At 35.2% G+C, this 25,065-nt stretch overlaps 1 protein-coding gene and 1 pseudogene across 1 annotated transcript in view; one reads left to right on the top strand and one right to left on the bottom strand.

Annotated features, from left to right (window-relative positions):
* TLK1 (tousled like kinase 1) overlaps positions 1-25,065 on the bottom strand; it is a 124,895-nt gene that overhangs the window by 65,396 nt on the left and 34,434 nt on the right. The window contains exons 2-3 of the mRNA XM_033112316.1: positions 19,003-19,121; positions 7,267-7,338 (exon numbers count right to left, since the gene is read on the bottom strand). Coding sequence (XP_032968207.1) covers positions 7,267-7,338; positions 19,003-19,121 — 191 coding nt within the window. The remainder of the gene's footprint in view (positions 1-7,266; positions 7,339-19,002; positions 19,122-25,065) is intronic.
* Positions 10,718-11,945, top strand: LOC117025909 (mitochondrial import inner membrane translocase subunit Tim23-like; annotated as a pseudogene).

Here is a 25,065-nt window from a genome sequence, read left to right as displayed (position 1 = left end):
CAAAGTAATTCCAGGTTTTTCACAGGAACTTTTAAATCCTGTAATTTATAAATTTGATTATTAGTTTTAATAAGAGAGAGAGAAAAAAAACCCACAAATTTATTCCCCTACTGAGACAATGTCTTTATTAGTGTTACAAAATACACAATTCTGCAGGTACACCCAAAGTACCCACCTTCAAGACAATGTTACTGTATATACTGTACACTGTATATAGCAATACTGTTACATACAGTGTCTCAGCAAAACAAATGACATAATAGTACTTACTAAGATTTATGGTTTGGCCCACCTAACAGCAAGAAGTGAGAAAATACTACCGGCTGGAAGGTAAGTAAAGACGATGACACAGGAGCCCATCAAATAGAACACCACAAAGACCATTTATCAAGATAAAACATTTTAGAAAATAATGCAGGAAGCAGGATACAAAGGATATTTCTTAAAAATAACTAGGTGTCTAACAATCTTGAGAAGCTGAACAGATATACACAGAACAAAGTCAAAAACAAGGTAATTCATTCGGAGGGGAATAGGCAGAAAAATGTAATTTTTGATGATTCTTAAACTATATATCATTAAATTTGGTTTTCAAATTTTCTTCTTTCTTACTGGGTACTCAAACTAAGACATTAAAGAAAAGATCTGTACGGGATTTAACAAATATATACAGACAAGTAAAACTTCAATGAATTTTTAAAAATCAATCTAAAACCTAAAATTTATGGCCAGTAATACCTCTATTTTCAAATAAAATCATAACTTCCAATCAATCCTGGGTACCTAAGTGTTCACTGAGGAAACATTCAAACTGAACACAATTATTAAGAAGGCAAAAGGGAAACAGGAAAAAGTAGAGATGGGTATGTATATAAAAACAATGTAAAAACAGGAAATACTCATCACTCTCCTAATTTAGCTGATTTACTAAGAATAGAAGACAACCCATTTAATCAATTTACGCATGTTTAAGTGCAATTTTAAAATATCTTATTCAAAAGTAAGATTCTACATTTAAAAACCTATTAGATAACTATAAACAGCATGAAGTTCAAGAAATGGAAATAATGCCTTCTTGAAGCCAAGTCCAAGTTAGTTTTAGGTCTAACTGCCTACTATTTTTAATTTCGACTTCCTCTAAAATATGAAAATAAAAAAGCACACACAATGTGGCCCTTTAAAAAAGAACAGAACAAAGCATTAATGCTTCAAAGTGTCTTCAACTCAACTGAGGGGAAAAAGAAAACACTAAGTTCCAAGACTACTTCTAGGAACTTAATTCAAATGAGAAAGCTAATGACAGATCTTTCATAAAAGGGCCTTCATTAATCATCGTTAGAGGTAAATTCAGACAATCAAGCCATCATATCTATATTATATTCTTCTTTCATTACAATCATTACAATTCTGAAAGTCGAACTAAGTTTAAATGTCTAGATGCAACAATTGTCCCAGCTTCCACATCTGAACTTAAAATCCTTAATCTTAAATAACCCAAAAATCCCCAAATGCACTTGAACTAATTTAATGCTAATGTGCTAAGGAGAGGGTCATGGAGAGCTAAAGAATTGATAATTACCCAGGAGGAAGGGAAACAAATACTTTGGTTTGCGAAAGAGAGAGTTTTAAATTGCTCAATTCTAATTCAGGTTACACAGAAGATGAATATTAAAGATTAAATGGAGGCAAAAAACAATAATCCGACACGTGTATGCATCTGCTTTACAAACATTATGTAGTAAGCACATATGTATAAATATACTTAAATGTGTTTCTCCAACATTAAAGATGATATAATTCAATGATGTTTATATCCAGTCTTATAATCAGACAAAAATACTCCACTTCAGTGAGAAATAAAAGAAAGCAGAGAAATATATTCTAGGGTCTCCAAAAGGAGAGGCAGGGAGGAGGAACGTTTATAGCGTTAATATTCACTATAAATCCCAAATGAGCTACAAGATACCTACCTAATTTATCTTAGCAGGCTGGGGTAAGGTAGGATGGGGACAGCAATTACAGAACTTAGAGATAGTAGAGAAGGTCTTTGTGTTTAGACATAGGAAGGGTCTTGCAAGAACTACAAATGGGTGGATCAAGGCATGGATTCCTTCTTTTATCACCACAAAATAATCTGGACGTTTAGCCAGCAGATAAGGCATGCAGACCATGTTTCTAACTCCTTCAGGTACTCTAAAACATTTAAATGAAGGATGAGTGACCCCCTCCCCAACTCCTTTCCCTGACCCTCCCATAAAATTTGTTATCCTTCTCCTCACACCCACAACCTATTCATGATTCTTACCGTCAGCTAATAACCTTTATTTTCACTGTGCAGTAGGAGAAAGGTTGTTAGGTGTGGAAGTTCGCCCCTCAGAAGAAAGGACACTCCTGGTCAGTTATGCCCACAGCTAACCCTGACCAGCAGGGTCTGGGTCTCACTCTGCAAACAGCCTCCAGGAAAACGTGCTGAGTTTCAGTTCTATTTTCTCCTCGCTCTTCAGCACTTTCTTTGTTCCATCGTAGCTCTGCTCTGACCCTTTTTTCTTTATTAACACATAATATGTCAAGCCTGTTAGACTCTAGAAACTGTTTCTTTCAGAGTCAAGATTCTGCCAAGAGTAGTCAATATTTGCTGTCACTATTTCCTCACTTTCCAATGGTTCCTTAACTTACTATAATCTGGCATCTTGCTCCCATTAATCTGCTAAAACGAAGCCTAAGTGACAAATTCTTAGTCACTTTTTACAGTCATTATCTTAAATGACTTCTGTGACATTTACTTCTATTAATTATTCTTCTCCATCACTTTCTCCTGTTTTTCTTTCTTCTATCCATTTCCTTTCTCCAGCACACCCACCTTGCCGACTAACATTTCTTAGTGTTACACAAACTATCAGGATGAGTTCATCTACAAAAGCAGTTTTTAAACTTTTGGGTCTTAGAACCCTTCTACAAAACTACGCAGGGCCCCAAAGAGCTGTTATTTATATGGGATATAACTTTCGGTATTTACCATTTTAGAATTTAAAACTAAACAACTTTTAAACACCAGAATACATAAGTACATAATCCATAAATCATCAGTGATGTCATGTGTCATAGAGCCTCTGGATATCTTCAAGGTAAGCTCATGAGAAAATGAAAAATTTTGAAAGCCAAATATGTCTTAGCATTATGGCAAAAAAGCCAAATAATGTCTCAGCACTATTATAAAAATTGTTTTGAATTTGTGGACCCCCTGAAAGAGTCTCAGGAACCCCCAGGAATCCTCAGATCACCCAGTCCTTTCACACCTAATGCCAGACACTCCTAAGTCTTCATCTCTAGCCTGACCCCTTTCTTTCCTGAGTTATCACCTAAAGTTAGATACCTTACAGTAATCCTAGGCACTTCCCTTTCCTTCTTTTCCCCACATTCAGTCATCAAACCCTACTGATCCTACTTTTTAAATCTAGTGGAAGTTGAGAGCTTGTTGGAGAAATGCAAAGCCCCACTGGAGACCTACAGACATAAGAACCCGTGGTAATTCACTTGCACATGAAGTTATGAGAAGCTTGGGTCTGGGTGGTGATGGCATCAATACCCAAAGTTAAAGAATCTGAAGGAGGAGGCAGAGCCCAAACAGCAAACTTGAGAACACTATAATTAGAATCCCTCCCACTTGAAGCTTTTCCTCCTAATATTGAACTCTGGAGGGTTGGAGTTTGCAAAGGCATAGTAATCCTGAAATCAATAATCTTCCCAATTTAGGTTTCACTTCCCTCCAATCCTGTCCTCTACACTGCCACCTGGGACACGCCTTCATCTCTACTTCATCTTTTGTTTCCCCTGCTTCAGTGGCTCTCCAAAACCTACATAAAAGTCCAAATTCCTTAGTATGAAATACAGGTGCTTTTACACCCTGACCTCTGCTTACCTTTTACCATTCCTGCATATCCTCCTATATTATATTGGAAGTTTGCAAACCAGCTGAATCAGCTAGGTAGGCAGCGTGGTATTTTCCTTAAGCTCCTCAGGTGATCTAAAGTCCAACTGGGCGTGAGAATCACTGCCCTACGTCTTGAACAAAACTACCTGCCATGCTTCTATGTGAAAGCAAAAGCATATCTTAGTCCCTCTGCCTGCCTGCCTTCTCACACTTTGCCCTTGTCCTCTGGGATGATTCACGGCTTTTCCTAACAACTATCATTTCTTCTTTGAAGAAAGACCTCTTTGTTTCCCTCCCACTTCCCCACTGCAGGCAGATAAAATTAGGGGTCCTTGCTCTTTGATCCTGTAGTACCTTGTGCTTCCATCTATGCTAGCATAGCCCACTCTGTTTATGAAACAGTCTGTCCTACTAGACACTGATCTTATATGAAGGCAGGGATAGTTTCCTATTCATCTTTATATTCTCTGTGCTTGGGCACAGAGGTTAGAAGATAATAGATAAGTAATAAATGCTTAATGAAAACACAGTGAATTTTTGGAGCCTGTTGAATAAACCTAGAGTGTTGTAAAATAAAGCAAAAACAATACCAGCACCTTCCTACCTACTAGGCAATTTCATTAACAAAAGGAAAAACCATTTTGTTCTACAAATTTACATTCAGAAATAAAAGGCATTATAAAGTAATTCATATATAAACTGAAATAAAAACTTTCAGTTGAAGTAGATTCAATGAGCCCAACAGAAAATATCAGGTGCTTTTCAGTTTTAGTAGTAAACGATAGACGAAAACAGGAGGGGTTCTGGGTACCTGCAAAGATTATTGGGTAGGAGGACAGAGTAGAGGAAAGGGATATTAGTAATCTAATCTTTATAAATACTAAGAGGGTCTCAACAGATAATGTCCAATTGATGAAACAAAGTAGCAAATGTTTCATCAATTGCTACTATAATATAAGCTACTATAATATAAGTAATTATATAATTTAATATAAGCACATTACTTATATTAAAATGTGGAAATAAATACGAGGAAGAAAAGCTAAAAGAATAGAAAGTAGGCTGTCATAAGGGTGGGTGGTAGAAAACTGCTTTCTTTCTTTTTCTTTTTTTTTTTTTTTAACTAAACCTGTTATTACTATTTGTTCATAAAAACAACTACAAAAAAAGCTTTTATTTTTTAAAAAAGTAATGATCAGGAAATGGGTTACCAAAAGAATAAAATGACATCAGAAAATAATGGAATACTACATAAACTCTACTTCTAGGGGTACTGGGGAAAAAAGAAGTACTACTATCTTGCAATTTATTGTTTACTCCCAACAACTTGACTTAATGAGCTATGAATACCTGTATCTTGATGTGTTATGAAATTTCACCCCAAGGGAATTCATTAATTAAAGTATCTAGTTTAGAAATAAAACCTGGGAATCATTTTCCAGATACGTAGCTTCTTAAAATGGAAAGACAAAAAAAAAAAAAAAAATTGCTTCTTTAAATCTTGAGGAAATGGATAATATGTAGTCATTTCCAAAATACTGTGTCACTCATTTATTAAACTTCCAGATATAGAACTCAGAATAGCAAAAGACAAAAGATTTTTAAGATTTTCTATTACTGCCCCAAACGTCAAAATTTCTATACAAATAAAGCTAAATACAATCAATGGTGAACCAAATTGTATTTCACTGCAAATGCCACTATGGTCTTAAAAGAAAAAACAAAACATTTTTAACTAAAAATATAGCCCAAAGTGGTCCTTTGAATTCTTTACAGAGAAGTGGTATTTTCTTATAGACTGATTCTTTTGAAAAGAAGCCAAAGACTGCATCTATAAAGAACATAGTAATATATGTAATAGCTGATCTAACTTCTACTATGTTTTACTATTTTTAAAAAAATCTATCAAAAACACCAGATGTGGTGAACAGAAAAGAGAAATATCTAAAATTATTTTATTGCTCTTCATAACATAAAAGCCTATGAAAGAGGAGGCATGTGAAATTACTAAATAGACCCAAATCTGGAAATATCAAGATATATTTGAAAGTCCAGGAAATATAAAGTGAAAATTCTTGATGTAGTTTTTGAAAAACTGTACTTTGACTAGATCTAAACCTGCAATTTTGAAGGACTCAGTACAAGTGTGTGAATTTAATAAAAAACTAAACTGTGATCATCTGGTGCTACAGGGGCTACTAACGCTTACCTCACGGGAACCTACTGCAGATAAAGTCCCGGCACTTGCACAGTCCTTTCAGCTGCCTGCCAGTTGTCTCTGTGGAAGGGAAAGCCTGATGAGTGAAAGCCCTATGCCACACTCCTCTGGAGTGTCAGGGAGCCTGCACAGAACTGCACAAACTGTCTACCCTACAGATTCCTAGATACTTTCAGTAACACGGGGCTTTAAAAAGATGCCACTTTTGATATTCCCTTTCCACTGAACACCAAAACTAAATGGCTAAGAGCCACTGAGTGCTAACAACCTACTGGTATTTACCAAGGTGATATATCTACACTAACCCAAATAGAAAAAAGACTAAAATGGATCAGGTAGAAATAAGTTCACTTTGACAGAGAAAACACACACACACACACACACACACACACACATACACACACTCACGAAAGAACTCTGTAATTCAAGAAGAGACGATATTAAAAGCTACATCCACAAAAAGTAAAGTTGCAGCACCAACAAGTGAATGCTAAAACCCAAAGAAATTCCTGTCTGTACATTTTAAAACTATGCCATCAAGTACATCATGTTCAGTGTGAACTATACAATGAATCCAACTTACAAAATCCCATATATTTACTTAGTAGGATAAGTAGGTAGGAGAGGAGGGGTTTTTCAAATATTTTTAAATATGAAAAGTGAAAACCAACAGCATGAAATTCCACAAGAAATTTCAAAAAGAGAAAAAAAACTATATCTGTACCTCAGAAAGTAAACAAACCCTTACTCAGGACCAAACCAGTAAGTGTAACAAGAAATAGTAGAAAACTGTGAAACAACTCATTACAAAAACCACCTTCATCCCCTAGAATTATGAATGGCTAGTAACTGTCTTCCACTGAAAACATCTACACCACTAATGTACAAGTTCAGCTACATAACCAAAAAAAATATATTTTCTTTCTAACGCCAAATACAGTTGTCAATCTGAATGCTGTGCTTCATAAGGCAGAATAAAATGCTCCTACAAGAAACTTAAAAAGTAGTAACCTTTGGCACAAGGATTGATGAAGACAAAAACCTATTTAGTTTAAAAAAAAAAAGTTAATTCCATATTTTACTTTAATAGCACCATATTTAAAATAAAGTTACTTACCTCTGATTCTTTGTCACTTAAAGATCCCAAACTTCCAAAACTGTGATTAGAACTTTCATTATTTGTTGAAGCCTGTTAAAGATTTTTAAAAGAGAAAAATTAGAAGTAATTTTAAATGAAGCATATTACAATATAAATAATCTATCTTCAGAAATGAAAATAAAGTATGATTTTTTTTTCCAGGTTACAACTTGACTTCTTTTTTTTTTTTAATTTTTTTTTTTTTAATTTATTGGGGTGACAATTGTTAGTAAAATTACATAGATTTCAGGTGTGCAATTCTGTATCACAAGTATGATTTCTTTTAAGCAAGGAAGTCAAATGAAGTAAAAATAAGAAATACCAACTTATTAACACTATAAATATTGGCAAGTTTTATCAACTCAGTAAAGTTCTGCTGTGTTTCAGGAACTGACTTGTGTTAGCTGACTTTACAATACCAAATTCAGAAGCAAAGGAATCGGGCTATTGTTAGGATAAGAATATCCCTAAAACTACCACCTAATGTATACAAACTAATGTTTCCTTTAACTGAAAGTATTACTTGTGTTCCTTAATTTCCTTCACAATCATCAAATTCCATCGTATCCCACCCACACACCCATTTGCCTCTCTTCATCTTAATAAACTGGACAATCTTTGGTTTTTTGTTTGTTTTGCCTTAGTCTTTTAAAATTTTTTTTTTACCATCTTGACTATTTTAATTGCTCCGCTCAAGAGTTTCTACAATTCCTTTACAATGTTTTAAATTGTGACAAACAGAAATAAGCTGTTATTCTTCAGGATGACATTTGCTGTTTCCAATATGTTTCTATGATGCTTACTATTTTTGTGGTCTTTTTGGGATAATCGATATGGGACTTTTTAGGATCAGAAGACATCTGATCAACGTCTTCCAGGAATGTTTAGACCAGAGGATGACAGGCTATATAGTATACACCAAAGATGACAAATGAATGAACTTCATGTTCAGGCAGGCCCAGCTGATATTCCTGTTTCCCTTCAATTTGTAAGAGTAGCTGCTGATCCTACTATTAAAAGGTTGCATATAATTACCCAAAAAGTTGGGATATAATTACCCGTAGACCAATTTCCAAACTGATGACTCTGAGCTATTGAATGCCAGTCCTATGCCTGATACTGTAAAGGTTGTTTTCAACACAAATAGCACTTGGACTGATTAGATTCAATCACTATTTAGAGGATGTTATAATCTAATTAGGGCAAGATGATCAAACTTGAAACAAAGAACACTATAAACAGCAATTAAGCAGTGGTAAACTAGAAAGATTCAGGGACAACTGAGGCAATGGCAATGCTTTTGAGCATCCCTAAATCACCACATAAAAATATAAACCCCAAATCCACAGACACCATTTACAAAAAAAAATAGGTGACAAAGAATCCCCCCGCCACCAAGTAGGAGGTGGGAACAGATCACCAACAACCACAGAACCTTCATGGTATGAGAGGACGTAAAAGGAAATAGGGTGTCAGATAGATATGAGAACAGAGACTCCCAAAACAGCAAATGCAAATTGACCGGAAGGTCAATTTGAGTACAGAAACTACATCTGGAAGGGTTTCTGCCATTTCCAATAGTGACTAAGTGCAGGGGTCCATGGTGAAGTCTGAGGAAGTTGGTGCTATCGAGCGCCCATGAACTCTTGAAACTGATCCTTTACTAAGGGTGTTACAATAAGGATAAACTACTAGGTGTGGAATCAAAATCGAGCACAATAAGTATAATAAAGAAAAAGGAAAGAGAATATCAAAATAAAAGTGAGGAAGGCAGCAAATCTCAGCTAGAAAGCCTAGAAATCTCAGAAAACAAATACCACACTTTTGAAGAGTACCCAAAAACAACAGCAGAGGGAGCACTATAAGAAGAGCCACCCTAAACAAACCAACCAAAAAAAAGGCAACAGAAAATGATGTAGGTAAATCCCATGAAGTTATTATAAGAAAAAAGAGAGCAAGATACAGAATAAGATCCTGATAATAAAAGCATACATAATATCCTGATAATAAAAGCATACCAGAAACACATACACATTTCACAAAATAGGTGAAAATTGTAACCTACTATTTGGAACTAAGCTAAAAGACATTACAAAAATGACTCAAGACATGAAAGAACATAAATCAGATTTCAAAAAACTCAAAAATAAGGTAACAGAACTCAGGAAAGCATTAGAAATTGAAAAAAAAATTTCAAAAATAAAGATTAAGCCTGAATGATAAGAGAAAATACATCAAACAGATAAAGTGTTAAGAGAACTAGAAGGTAAAAAGGAGGAACACTTTTGAAATCAAAAGAAATGAAAGGATGAAAAGGATTTGAGGGAAAGCAACGACTATGGAAGCAAGAAAGATCCAACACTTAGGTAATAGAAGTCTTTAAAGAGTACTGCCATGAGAAAACAAACAGTAGAAACTATAATTCAAGAAATCTTCCTAGAAATTGTTTAAAAATTGAAACCACTGCCTGAAAGAGCACCACATACACCTAAGAACATCACCCAGAAGGCCAACATCCAATTTTTCAAAGGCAACACTTTATGCAAGACGAAAATGCAGTAATATATTTAAGATATTCCAGAAAATATGAATAAAGTGTTTTATATTCAATAAAACTGATTTTTAACATATAGAAGGCTTAGGTAAACTGTTATCAAAATGCCAGAAATCAAGAAATACTGCTCACATGAGCCCTTCCAAAAGAATACAGAGAACAAGCTGTAGATAATCAAAATGAATAGAGTTTCAACCTAAGAACTGATGGCAAGCAATAATATTACTTGTTGATAAAGGTTAAATGAGAAATAAAAGGAAGAAAGTATGAAGTTTAATAGCTAAAGTTGTTAATAATACAATGTTTTAAAAACTGGGGGATGGTTTAATAGAAAACATAAGCAAAAATTTTTTTAACTTTTCAGTAATCACTTTGGTCATCGTGATAGCACAACTACTGTTATTTTGAAATAAAATAACTGTGGTGGGGAATATAGAAAGAAGTAGGTAATTGTGATATTCTAATTCTATCATCTGCTTTATGTACTTGAGAATCACAATTCTTGGTATAGAAGAAAGAAGATACAGACATAAATAAAAACCTTACAGTTCTGATTTGAATTGGTAGTATCAATATAAATTCATTAGCTATTTTCACCTTTTAAAACAATTTAAAAAATACAAATTCTGCTACTAGTAATAACAGAATACCTCTTATCAGACCAATGTTCCCACAGATAACTAAAAATTCTAGAAAAAAAATATAATAAACAACTACCTGAAGGCATATGAGCAACCAAAAGTCAGCAGATTATGGTAAGAGATAACATTTGGAAGAAAGGAATAGAACTGGGTGGGTTTCCTGTTTTTACAGCTTTTGACTGAGGGAAGTATGCTAGTGTGAGTTGCACAGAGTAGCTGAAACTTGGATCAAAACATGCAGTCTTACTGGCCTGAAAACCCAGAGTTTGGAACTACCACAACAGCTGGAAAGTAAGAAGGCTTATGCTAGAAAATAAAGCACCACAAAGAGAGAGTTGCAAATTCTGCCTATTTCCTCTACCCATGTCTCTGGCCGGTCACTGATCTGTTCCAAGAGTGGAAAAGACTCTAAGTAGTCCAGACAAGGCTAAAACAACTGTAAAGAGATGTCCCCAGTAGGGAAACATAGTTTAGATTTCAGTCTAGCCAAGTTAATTCTTTGCTAATACACATAACCAAAAAAAAATCAACACTCTCCAAAAAAACACTATGCCATAATGTATTATTCACAGTGTGCAGGATATAAACAAAATTTCTAAACTTATGAAGAAACAAGGAAATGTGACCCATACGCTCACGATGACAATGGAAAATATACCTGTAATAAATGCACGAATTGGAAATTTCAGCAGAAAAATAAAAATATAAAAAAGAGCCAGGTGAAAATTCCAAAACTGAAAAATTCACTCTCTAAAATAAAATTCACTGGACAGGCGTAACATCAGAATGGACAAAAGTACTAAAGATCGAAAGAAACTATTCAGGGCCCGGGCGCCCAGAAGGTCAGCATGTGAAGGAGTGGATGGGTCTCCCTGCTGTTACTGAGGAGCAGGGGCCACACAGAGGAGCCCGGCCTGAGCAGCTTACGGGAGGGTTGCTGCAACACCACGGAGGGTGGCAGGGGAAGTGGCAACAAAACCACGGGAGAGCTTTTATGGAGCCATGGAGCTGGTTACTCACATGTGGATTTGGCCGGCATCCTGCTGACTGGTATGAATCCTGTTTCCTTATTGACATGTGGATCCCTGACATCTCGTGCAGGACACAGATGAGTTTATTTTACCAAGTGGAGCTAATAAAACCTGGGGCAGATCTGAATTGGCCTTCTTTACCACTGGAGGATGCTGTATGACAGGGGCTGCGTGTGGGGCAATGAATAGCCTAAGGTTAGGATTGAAGTAAACCCAGAACATGGCCTGGTCCAAAGAAACATACAGATTTTGAACATGGTGACGAGGCAAGGGGCATTTTGGATTAATACACTAGGTTCTCAGGCTTTGCTCTACACTGCATTTGGGATCACTGAGAAAACACGAGGTGCCAAAGATGACCTCAATACAGCAGAAGCTGGAACCATGATGGGCACGCAGGACCAAAACCAGCTTCGCTGCACTACACAGTGAGAGTCCATGAAAGGCTCCCTGAGCCAAAGTCACTCAGACGATTTTGCCAACTTGTGAATAGAATATACTTTAATCATCATCCAGGTCAATTTATATAAGTCAGTCTGAAGTTATTCTCTCTTGTATCTATAATTAGTTGGAAAAACTGTGGAGATTCCAATTTGTTGTGACGAAGATCATGGATGGTGAGCAGGACTGGCTCTCCTCCCAGCCATTAATGAGCTGAAGCCAAAACCCTTTGGCGACTGAGTAATGTGGTTCTCCTCTTTGAAGATCTTGCACCTGCTCTTTCTCCTACTCCTGACCTGGAAAACCACTTACTCCCATAATCCAGGTCATGATTGTTGTCAATACTGTATCACCACGTTTGTTTATTTAATGACCCAAAACTCTAATATTGCCCTATATTCCCAATAAAGGGTGAACACAGGGAAAAAAGAAATTAAATTAAGTAGAGAGAAAAATTAGTTGCCAGACACTATTAAGCAGTCTAATATACATGTATTGGGAGTCACAGGAGAGGAAAAAGGAACAGAAAAAAAATCTGAAGAATTACTAGTCAGAAAGTCCCCAAATTTGGTGGAAGATGTAAATTTACAGATTAAAGAAGTTCACTAATTCCTCCAAACAGAACAAGTATAAAGAAAATCACACTTAGGTAACATCAACCATTGATAAAGAGAAAAAAATCTTACTACAATGAGATATCACCTCATTATCCGTCAGAATGGCTATTATCAAAAAGACATAAATAACAAAAGTTGACAAGGACATAGAGAAAAGGAAACCCCTTGAGCTGATACTAATTCACACTCACTAAAATAAGAAAGAACCATAACACTGAATGTGATAAGGATGTGGAACAATTAAAATTCTTATATACACTGCTGGTTACAGTAGGAAACAGTACAAACACTTTGGAAAACTATCAGTTTCTAATGAAGTTAAAACATACACCTACCCTATTCCACTCCTAAGTATTTCCCCAAGAGAAATGAAAACATATATCCACAAAAAGATTTGTACAAAAATATCTATGGCACCCTTATTTGTAACAGGCAAAAACTGAAAACATCCAAATATCACTCTACAAATAGATAACAAATTGTGGCATATCCATACCACAAAGAAGAATGAACTGCTGAACAGCAAAAACATGGATATCTCTCAAAAATATTATGTTAAATGAAAGAAGCCAGATACAAAAGAGCACACTGCATGATTCCATTTACATGGAATTCAAACACAGGCAAAACTAATCTGTAGTGACCGAAATCAGACAGGGGTTCAGGAAAGGGGTTTGAGAAGTGGGCAATGACTGGAAAGGGGCAGAAGAAAACTTCGGAGAGATGGAAATTGTTCTATTCTTTGTCTTGTGTGGTATTTACACCACATAAACAATTCCCAAATCTAAGACAAGGGAATATACAAAGTTTATAGTAGCTTTGTTTGTAATTCTCAAAATATTAGAAACAACCCAAAAGTTTCTTATCTAGGAGAAATGGTGACCAACGAATCTCTCCATTTGAAATGCCCATATTCTCTTTTGTAATTAATAACTAATCTATAAGGTAAAACTTTGAGACCTTGTTCTCCATAATATTTTACTAAATGGTTCTAGCATCCGTTGACGATCCTGGCCTTAATCAATAATTATACTGGAGAATATTAAATGCTGATTTTCTGATTCTACATTCCTCTACATCAGTTGACTAACATTCTTCTAAGAGACTACCACATAACAAGCATAACCTCGCTTGATTCCTAAGTATTAAAAAGAATTATCATTATATGTGGAATCAAAAGAACAGAATAAACAAACAACACAGAACCAGACTCATAGATACAGAGAACAAACTGATGGTTGCCAGATGGGAGGGGAGTTGGGGGATTGGGTGAAAAAGATGAAGGGATTAAGAAGTACAAATTGGTAGTTACAAAATTGTCATGGGGATGTAAAGTACAACATAGAGAATATAGTCAATAATATTATAATAACTATGTATATAGTGCCAGGTGGGTGCTAAACTAATTAGGGGAACCACGTGTAAATTATATAAATGTCTAACCACTATGCTATACACCTGAAACTAATATAAAATACTGAATGTCAACTGTAATTGAAAAACAAAAATAAAAAGAAGTGTGGTATATTTATACAATGAAATACTATTTAGCAATAAAAAGTGACAAACTACTGATAACATACAGCAACATAGAAAAATCTCAAATGAATGCATTGTGTTAAGTTAAAAGAAGTCACACTCAAAAGGCTGCATATTACAATACTTATTCCATTTATATGACATTCTTTGGCAAATCTACAATAACAGAAAACAGAAATTAGAAAACTTCATTAGCTTCATTAGAAAACAGTGGTTGCCAGGGGCAACCTAGAGGAGTTGACTACAAAAGGGCATGGGGAATACTTTAGGGACTATTGTATATCTTAATTTGTGGTTACACAGTTATATATATATGGAGGTTACACAATTAGACATATTTGTCAAAACTCATAGCAGAATTATGTAATAAACAGCGCTAATTTCACTACACGTAAATTATACTTTAGTAAAAACCATGGGGAGATCACTTAACAGAACACTTAAAATCTATACATTTTATTGTGTATTAATTATGTCTCTATTTAAATAAACTAATTAATTCAACTCAATAGCTGGAAGGAGAGTCACAGAGCAAACCCAAAGTAACAAGTAAATTATGAAGACAAAAATGAATGGGAAAGAAAACAGTGAGATAGATTAAAACCAAAATCTATTTCTTTGAAATAGTGATTAGTTGGAGCTCTGGCAAGAATGTACAGAAAAGGAAAATATGAAAGAATGAAAAGAAAGGACATAACAAAGGTGGTTTTTAAAAGTATTATCACGATACACTTAAGTTTGAAAAGCTTAAATGAAATGGATTAACAAACTAAGTAATATTAAAGAAATTAAATGGTAGTAAAACACCTCCCTTCCCAACAAACCCAGGCCAAGATAGTTTTAAGGGTAAATAAACGCCTAACCATCTTCCCATGAACATCCCCTATTATATACAGGATGTTGATAATACAGCGAAAGGGGAAGCAGTTCACTTCATGGGGCTCGTGATACTGAGTTATACTTATGAAACAGGTAAGGTAGGGTGAAGAAAATGTTCTGTATCTTGAGACGGATATGGATTACTACGAGTATACACACTTGTCAAAACTCATTAAACTGCTACTCCAGGTCTGTACATCTATTTCTTCTATAAGCATTTATGTATAAATCCTAAATAAAATAGTTATACATTATATCCAGTAAATGTATTTTTAAAAATAGTGTATCGGGTGGACAGGTGGTTCAGTTGGTTACAGTGCGAGCTCTGGGTAACAGGGCTGCTGGTTTGATTCCCACATGGGTCACCAAGCTGCACCCTCCTCAACTAGAATAAAGATAACGAGCTACAGCTGAGCTGCCGCTGAGCTCCAGCGCAGCCGATGGCTCAGGTGGTTGGAGCGCGTCCTCTCAACCACAAGGTTGCCGGTTCGACTCCCGCAAGGGATGGTGGGCAGCGCCCCCTGCAACTAGCAACGGCAACTGGACCTGGAGCTGAGCTGCGCCCTCCACAACTAAGACTGAAAGGACAACAACTTGACTTGGAAAAAAGTCCTGGAAGTACACACTGTTCCCCAATAAAGTCCTGTTCCCCTTCCCCAATAAAATCTTTAAAAACAAAACAAAAAAACCTCCTAGGTTAGCAATAACCAATTAGAAAATATCATAAAAATCCTTTGGCAACATTTTAAAGTATCCAGGAATTAGCCAAAAAATTAAAAAAAACTAGCCAAAAATTCTTAAAAATTCTGTAAGAATTGAACAAAATGGAGAGACATTTCCATTTCATGTACCTGCACGGGACAACCTAATCTTGTAAAGATTTGGTACTCCACAGATTAAGCTATAAATTCAATGCATTCAGTATAAAAATTCCATTTGAATCATATAAGGAAAAAAGATACAAATAAGCTATTACAGAAAAAAGAATCCCCAAACACTAACAAGCAAATGAAGAGATGCTCAAATGTTATGAGAGAATAAAGACCCATAAATAACTAAGTCAACCTTAGAAAAGATTAAAGAAGAGCCTTGCTCTGCCATATAAAAAAGACATACCAAAATACAACAGTATTTTTTTTTTATGTGATACTAGCACAAGAACACAGACCACTGGAACATTAAGAGAAATTTCACAGACAGATCCGTACATGTACATGGCAACTCAATATATGATAACGGTGGCATCACAATTCAGTAGAAAAACACAAATGATATACGAAGCATCATTGAGAAAACTGGCTCAGTAGGTGGAGAAAAACAAAACTGGATCCCTATCAGTATTATATAAAAGGTGAGGCCTAGATGAACTAAAGAGCAACTATGACAGTGAAACCATAAAATTAATAGAAGAAACTGCAGAATATTTTTGTGGACTTGGTTTGGGGAAGAAGTATTTAACTCTTAGAACTCCATCAGGGTCCACTGGACCCAATTTTAGTTTTTGAGCTTCTTTTTCAAGCAGTTCTATTTGTAAAGACTGACATTTTAGGACTTATTCTTTCTTAGAGATCATCCAAACAGTAAAAATAAAATTTACCTTAAAAAAATAAGATGCATTCTGTCTTGCAATTAATTACCAGATGTCCACAGGATCCTTCTGTAAACCTTTAATACATTATGGGATCTTATTGATCTCATTTTTCCTATATTTTGTTACTAAATCATCCAGGAATTACTTCATCATTACTTATAATTATTCCCAACTATGTTAAAATAAACAAACAAAAACCACTAATATAAAAAGAAAATGGAAGCATGATGATATGACAGGCAGCAGAACGGCTCACAATGATGCCTGAGCCTAATCCCCAGAATCTGTGAATATAACCTTTTATGGCAAAAGGGACTTTGCAGATGGATTAAAGGTTAAGTACTTGAATTGTGGAAATTACACCAGATTATCCAGATTGGTGCGGGCCCAATCTACTTACATGAGTACATAAAAGTGAAAAACCCTAGGCTGTGGTTAGAAGGAGATTAACTTCCACCAGAGAAGAGTAAGAAAGATGCAATTCTGCTGGCTTTGAAGATGGAGGAGGACCACCAGCTAAAGAATGCAGGCAGCCTCTAGAAGCTGGAAAAGGCAAGGAAAAAGGTCCTCTTCTAGAGCGTCCAGCAAGGAATACAGCCCTGCAGCAGACACCTTGATTTTAACACAATGAGACGAGAGAAAGACTTCTGACCCTACAGAACTATAATAAATTTGTGTTCTTTTAAGCAACTTTGTGGTTATTTATTACGGTAGAAATATAAAAACAATCCAGATTTAATGACCTAAATAGATGATGCAATAGTGCAATAAATGATCACCTTTCAATTATCTTCTTGCCTTGCCAAAGTACTGGACCATCTTTCAAGAATGTATAAAAATCTAGAGATACCTGCTTTGTAGTATGATTTTAAGCTTTCACTGACTCCAGCTGAGAATTAAGAAATATCCATCTTCCAACCAAGATGTAAAGAGAAGAAAATGACGGAGGAAGACATTTTATAATTATCAGAAAATAAATACAAAGAGATATTTCAGCACCTCTAGACTATAAAACTGATGGTGACACTATTAGTCACAGTCATCAAATGACATTATCCTAGACAAATTTTCTCAAAGTCAAAAATCAATAAATTGGACAATATATTTACAAGGAAAAAAGGGAAACATGGTATTCTTATCAGTTAGTCATTCAACTGAAGGACTTCATCATATAATATTCTGCAACAAGAATCTGGACCATCTTTTTGTGCTCAAAGGATTCATGACAATACCCTTTATGTTTATGTACAAAGATTTACTTGATATAAAGAGGTTTCTTTCAGTATGTTTAAATTATTAAAATTTCTAATAAAGCTGTTTTTCATTATATCTTTATTCCTACTGCTATAAATCAGTGGTAAAATAACTTAAAAATAGCAAAAAGGTCTATTTGACCCAGATGGTTAATGATGATGTATTTTTTTTAAGCATACCAAGCGTTAGTCAAAACTTCAGAAATAGACAATAAGGCAAAAAAACAGGTGAGTATGATTACAACAAAATTAAAGAATCCTGTACAATGATCCTGTACAATAATGGATACGATGAACAAAGTTAATAGACATAAGAAATGAGAGACGTTATTTGCACTGTATACAACCAATATGGAATTAATATGTGGAATTTACAAAGAACATGGAAAAATCAGTTTGAAAAAAAAAGGAATCCTGATAAAAATACAGGCAAAGAATTAAAACAATTTATAAGACTCCCCAAAAGCTAACAAGCAAATGAAGAAGTGCTCAAAATAACTGGTGGTACAAATAAAATAATGAGATATTATTTTATAACTAAAAGACTCTCAAGAATAAAAAATCTTAGTAACGCCAAGTGTTTCTAGGATGTGGGGATACAGACATACTCTGCACTCTGTTCAAAGTGCAGATTAGCTTTGTACAACTGTTCTGAATAGCAATCTTGCACTATTTATTCAGCTTAAGTCTAAACATACCCTATGACCTAGCAATTCTGCTCTTGGAAAAATATCCTAAATAACTGCTCACAAAGGTCCATAAGAGAACAAGTACAAGAAATTCACTGCGGTGTGAGGTAGTATGGAACTGAAGAGAACGTGATGTCTACCACTGAAAAGCCTAACAGCTACACCATTAAGTGTTATGAAGCAGTGGCTAAAGGTAGGTAGGAACATACACAGATAGGAACACGGGTGATGGGGCAAGGAAAACACAGAGGACAGGAAAGGTAAAAATTATGTAATGGGAGAAAGGCAGTACAATCTACCACGTTCCTTTTTGCCCCTGAACCTAATCAGGTTTACAAACACTGACTTTTTTTCTATACATTATAAAAATTATAGTAATATTTTACTGTTAAGCACATATGTAGGGTTCCTTTACAAACTATATTTTAGAACACTTAATACAAGGAAAAAATGTCAAATAAATTTTAGAATTTTACTCACTTTAGCTCCAACACTGCAACTGCCAGTGCTCCCAGTGCTCCCGCTTGCAACTCCTGTAAATCTAGCTTCCAATAATTCTTGTCTTCTTGGATCCAGACTATGAAGCTCATCCATTGCACCTATTAAGAAAACACACACACACACACATATGTCTTTATATACAAACACAAAATACGTGTGTTTAGTTGAGATGTCAATATAAACTTAATGAATAAATTCCACAAACAGATGAAAGTAAGAGACTTCATGGTATTTATAATGTCCACACTCAATTACCAAAAATAACCTACAGTGGCTTTCCACCACTTTTGACAGCAATCCATACTAAGAAATATATTTTCCACCCAACTCAGTACACAGATCCATACATATTTTATGTGTATTAAAAAGTTCCATAAATACTTCTTACTGCATGCAGTGCACTCCAATATTTTCTAGTCTATTATAATTCACTAAAAACCATTGGTTGTTAAACTATTAAATTGATTTCATGACACATTAATAGACCATGGGTCCACAGTTTGAAAAATGCCACTCTAATAGTATAATTTCCTTATTTTAACCTTGGACACTGGCACTGACATTACTACTTAATTATTTTGTTATATACACACTTTATCTGACTCCATTTTATACTGGGAAGGATTATTTTATCACTGTCATATTCCCAAAGATTTTTTTTGTACAATTGACAGTTTTGGTAGTTTTCAGTTTCTATGAGGGAGATAAAAAACACACACAAATACATCTAACAGAGCATTGACGTAACCTCCGTTATTTAAAAATCACCTTGAGAATTAAGGGAGAAAAATTAGCACCCTTATATAATTGCTACTATGCAGATTAAAGTACCACAAATTTTAGCTAAAGTTCAATTAAACTTTTAAAAATTCTTTTATCCCGGGGTCAAATATATGGTGCTGGAAAGAGAACTGACTCTCGGTGGTGAACACACAATGTGATATACAGATGATGTATTACAGAATTGTATACTTAAAACCTATGTATTTATACTAACCATTGTCACCCTAATAAATTTTAATTTAAAATCAAAATTCTTTTATCCATGTCTGCTAATTCTCTGCTGACATAAATGAGTGATTCTCAAGGGGAACAAGGATAGTATGATCAAAATCTAGAATCACATGTGGAACATTTTCAAACAGCAGTAGACACCTTCCGCACAGCCTGACATTCCTCTTGCAAAGGTTAAGAACTATTCCTACAGACCTTATTTAAAGTTTCCTTCACTATCTTTAATCTTCATCTGGACAGAACTGGACGGATAAGGGCCACGCTTCCTTCATGTTTCCTTGCATCCCTGTACCTGACTCATCTTCCCCGTGTACTATACCTTCCCTTTCATCTCAAAGAGGTAACTACCTTTAAACAGCTGAAGCTTTCGATTCTTGCTTTTGAACCCATTCCTTCTTGATATCCAAGGGATCTTGCATTTGCCTGAATCCCATCTCTTGCATTTTTCTCTTCCTTCCCTCCTTTTGCCTTCATTTATATGTGTTTTTCAAAAACCACTTTAGCTTGAATTCCATGCTATCAATATCATCATTTAAGTCCTTCCTTAAACTGGTGATTTATAGCTATATCCTTCCTAGGTCCCTGGAATCTAGTTTCTATTATAAGTACAATCCTGACAATGTACTTTCAAGTATCACCATTGCCTCTAACTTTTTTCTGATTGCTGCTATTAGATCAGAAATTGTGTAGTGTTCCTTTCTTGGCAATCACCCCCCCACACACACACACACACACACACCCACTATCACTTCTTGGTTTTTAAAATACAGTTCTAGTTTTCAGAATTCAACCACGTCTTTTCTGTTTCTCTTCTTGTTCTCTGTTAAATATGAATACTCCCAAGAGTCAATCCATATAGCCTTCTGTTCTCTTTTCATACTCCCTTTGGCTTCCCACTGATGCTTCGCAAATGAAACCCCTAGTATATGTCAAGTCAGTGAAGACTTCAGCTTGGCACTGTAAATAAAGAAGTACTAAGACAGGCTGGCCTCAAAGAGCTTACATCTCAGAGATTCTGCTGTATAAAAACTCTCAATTCTACCCTGGCACAGGATTATTTTGAAAATATTATATCACACTTTAAAAATAGTATATAGGTACTTTAACTATTCTTGTACAATTATTTTGTAAATAAATGTTTCATTTAAGTAAATACCTACAAGTGGAATTGATGGGTCTTAGGGATATTGCATATAAACTATTTAAAAAATTGCTAAAAGCCTCCAAAGTAGTTGTACTATTTTACACTCCTATGTGCTTGCCAATACTTGATGCTGACTTTTTAAAATCTTTCTTATAGCAGTGTGAAGTGCTATCCAGCTTTGATTTTGCTTTGCATGTTCTAGATTACTAGTGTTGTCAGCACCTTTTCATGAGCTTACTGGCAATTTGTGCATCACTATTGTTGATGCTGTGGGAAGGGGCCACATACTAAACCTAACAAGCTCAGGGGAGGCCCACATGGCAGGACCTACAAACTCAGAGAATGAAATTAAACACACAGGATGGTCCGCACATACAAATTCCTAACTAAAAGTGGGTCATACTGGGTAGTCACATCCTGGGCCTGTAATTTTCTTGACAAAGGTCAATCTTTACCTTAAGTGAGCCTGTCTATTGTCTTTTTGCATCTAAGATAACATACCTGTGTAATGTCACAGTAATCTTTTCCAGACCCCTCAGGGCACAACAGCTGCACCAGAACAGGAGACCACAGAACCCCTCATTGATATCTTGTTCTCCAAATACCATCTCTATGTGCTGCAAACGTTAACTATCCTGTACCCACCAATGTAAAACAAATATGTATCTGTTTTACTTTTCATCCAATCCCAGAGATTTCCTGCTTTGCTTTCTCCCGCCCCCTTAATCTACCACCAATGGATTTCATGGAACCCTCCTTATGCCTCCTACTTTGATTCTAAAGTATAAAATAAGCTGTAAAACTGTCATTCTTAGGAGCATTTTCTTAATACACTGAGATTTTGCTTCGCAGCAATTGTCAGTTTGGCTCAAATAAACTCATTACAATTCTCTACGGGTTTGAACATTTCAAATGGACAACAGTTAAGAATATTTTCAAGTCTGCTGCCCAATATTTCATTAGGTTGTTACTGATATGTACTAATTATTTATGTGTTGATTATTTATGTCAGATAATAGATGATAAATAGATAACAAAATTTCTCTAAGTCTTTACATTTTCCCCCATTTTCTTTATGGTGTTTTGACAAGAAGAAGCATTTAATTTTGGTGAAGTGAAAATTACCTAATTTTTCTATTTATGGGTATTATTTTTCTATTCTAAGAAAATTTTGCATGCCTCAAAGTAAAAATATATATATATAAATATTATCTTTATAAGTTTTATGTTTCTCAGTCGAGGTCCATGATTCATCCTAAATTAATATTTGTGTATGGTATGAGGTCAAGAATTTTATTTCCCATGTATTTTTCCTATTTTATTACCACCATTCATTACAAAATAAAAAAGCAAAATTCTGTTTCACCAAGTCTTGGTGACTTTGTCAAAGTCAAAAATAATAATAAGTATATGGTTACTGGTATAAAGACAGATACATATACCAATGGAATAAAAAAGAGAGCCCAGAAATAAAGCTTCACGTACATGGTCAAATGATTTTCAACAAGAATGTCAAGACCATTCCACGAGGAAAGGACAGTCTTTTCAACAATGGTGTTGGGAAAACTGGATACTGGGAAAACTGAATATCCACATGCAAAAATATTAAATTAGACCCTTACCTTAATGCCATATATAAAAATTAACTCAAAATGGATCAAATATCTAAACATAAAACCCAAAACTATAAAACTCCTAATTAGAAAACACAGGGGAAAAGCTCCAGGTCATTGGATTTGGCAATGATTTCTTGGATTTTGAAACCAAAGACACAGGCAATAAAAGAAAAAATAGATAAACTGGAGTTCATCGCAATTAAAAACTTCTACGTATCAAAGGACACTATCAAGAAAGCGAAAGGATAGGCCACAGGATGGAAGAAAATATCTGCAAATCATATATCTCATAAGGGATTGATATCCAGAATGTATAAAGAAATGCTGGGGGTGGCCGGTTAGCTCAGTTGGTTTGAGCGTGGTGCTGATAACACCAAGGATGCCGGTTCGATCTCCGCATGGGCCACTGTGAGCTGCGCCCTCCTTAAAAAAAAGAAAAAAGAAAAAAGAAATCCAACAACAACAAAAATTTAAAAATAGGCAAAGGACATTAGAATAGATATTTCCCCAAAGAGGATAAACAACTGGCCAATAAGCACATGAAAAGAGTCTCAGTATCATTAATTATTAGGAAAATACAAATCAAAACTACAATGAGATACCACTTCACACCCATTAGGATGGTTATTAACCAAACGAATAGAAAGTAACAAGTATTGGCTAGGATGTGGAGACACTGGAACCTTTGCACTGCTGGAATGTGAACTGGTGGTGCTACAGTGAAAAAATGGTATGGCAGTTCCTCAAAAAAATTAAACAGAATTACCCGTATGTTCCAGAAGGTCCACCTCTGAGTACATACCCAATAGAAGTGAAAGCAAGGACTCAAACAGATATTTGTACATCCATACTGATAGCAGCATTATTCACAAAAGCCAAAAAAGCTGGAAGCAACTTAAGTGTCGACCAACAATTAACTGGATAAGCAAAATATGGTAAATACATAAAATAGAATATTATTCAGTGTTGAAATGAAGAAAATTTTGACACAGGCTGCAACACAGATGAACTCTGAAGACTGTTATTATGCTAAGTGAAACAAGCCAGACACAAAAAGACAAATACGTATTGTATGATTCCACTTATTTGAGATTCCTAGAGTAGTCAAATTCAGAGGCAGAAGGTACAGTGGTGGTTGCCAGGAGATGAAGGGCGTGGTGGAATGGAGAGTTTGTGTTTAATGCATAGAGTTTCAGGTGGGGAAGACAGAAAAATTCTGCAAAGGATGGTGGTGATGGCAGTACAACAATGTGAATGTACTTAATGCTACTGAACCGTATACCTAAAAATAGTTAAAATGGTAAATTTTATCTGTTGTGTATTTTACCACAATTTTTAAAAATAATTTTTAAAATGAAAAATTGGACTTCACCAAATTTTAACTTTGCTAATTCAAAAGACCTGGTTATAAAAATGAAAAGACAAACAACAGACTGGGAGAAAATGTTTGCAGAACAGGTACATGCTGGATGTCCCCTCTTTGGCTTGGTAACCAGTTGACCACCCACTGGAATTTAGCAAGAAGATGAGGACATCAGTCCCTACTTTGACCTGGACTGACTAATGCTATGGTATTTTGTTTCTCATTGTTTTGTTTCTTAAATGGATAGCTTCCTCTAGGACTTCAACCCTCTCCCATGAGGTCCTGAAGGAAGCTATGTACTCAAAGTAAAAAACGGACAGACAAAAACACTCACAAAACAATTAGTTTCTAACTGAAAACCCTTACTAAGGGTGCCAAGCTCACTGCAGTCCTTAATACCTTCTAAAAATTTTTGTGATATTTTAAGACGCAATACATGAAACAGCCCCTGGTATAACTCCCGGAACATAACAGATGCTTACCAAATATTAGTGTACCTGTCTAAGAACCTAACCTTGAACCTTACTTCGCAAAATGCAGTTCATTGACCAGCAGCACCTGTTATCACCTCAGATGCTTATAAGAAATGTAAAATCTTGAGTCCTATTCCAGCCCTACTAAACCAGAATCTGCCTTTTAACCACATCCTCAGGTAATTACTATATGCATTCATATTTGAAACGCACTGCTATAGAAAAGTCCACAAAATTATTCTGTAAAGGGTTAAATTATAAGTAGTTTAGTCTTTGCAGGCCAATACGCCAAAAGAAAATGTAGATGCTTATATAATGAGAGAAAAACTTTTTACTGAAAAAATTCAAAATATAATGACAGTATAATATTTTGTAATATGTAAGTCTGATTCCCATATGGGCCAGTGAGCTGCACCCTCCACAAGTAGATTG

The sequence above is a fragment of the Rhinolophus ferrumequinum genome, chromosome 8, assembly GCF_004115265.2.
Source record: "Rhinolophus ferrumequinum isolate MPI-CBG mRhiFer1 chromosome 8, mRhiFer1_v1.p, whole genome shotgun sequence".
NCBI classification, from domain to species: Eukaryota; Metazoa; Chordata; class Mammalia; order Chiroptera; family Rhinolophidae; genus Rhinolophus; species Rhinolophus ferrumequinum.
Note: the sequence above shows the minus strand (reverse complement) of the source record. Positions and strands in the feature narration are given on the sequence as shown.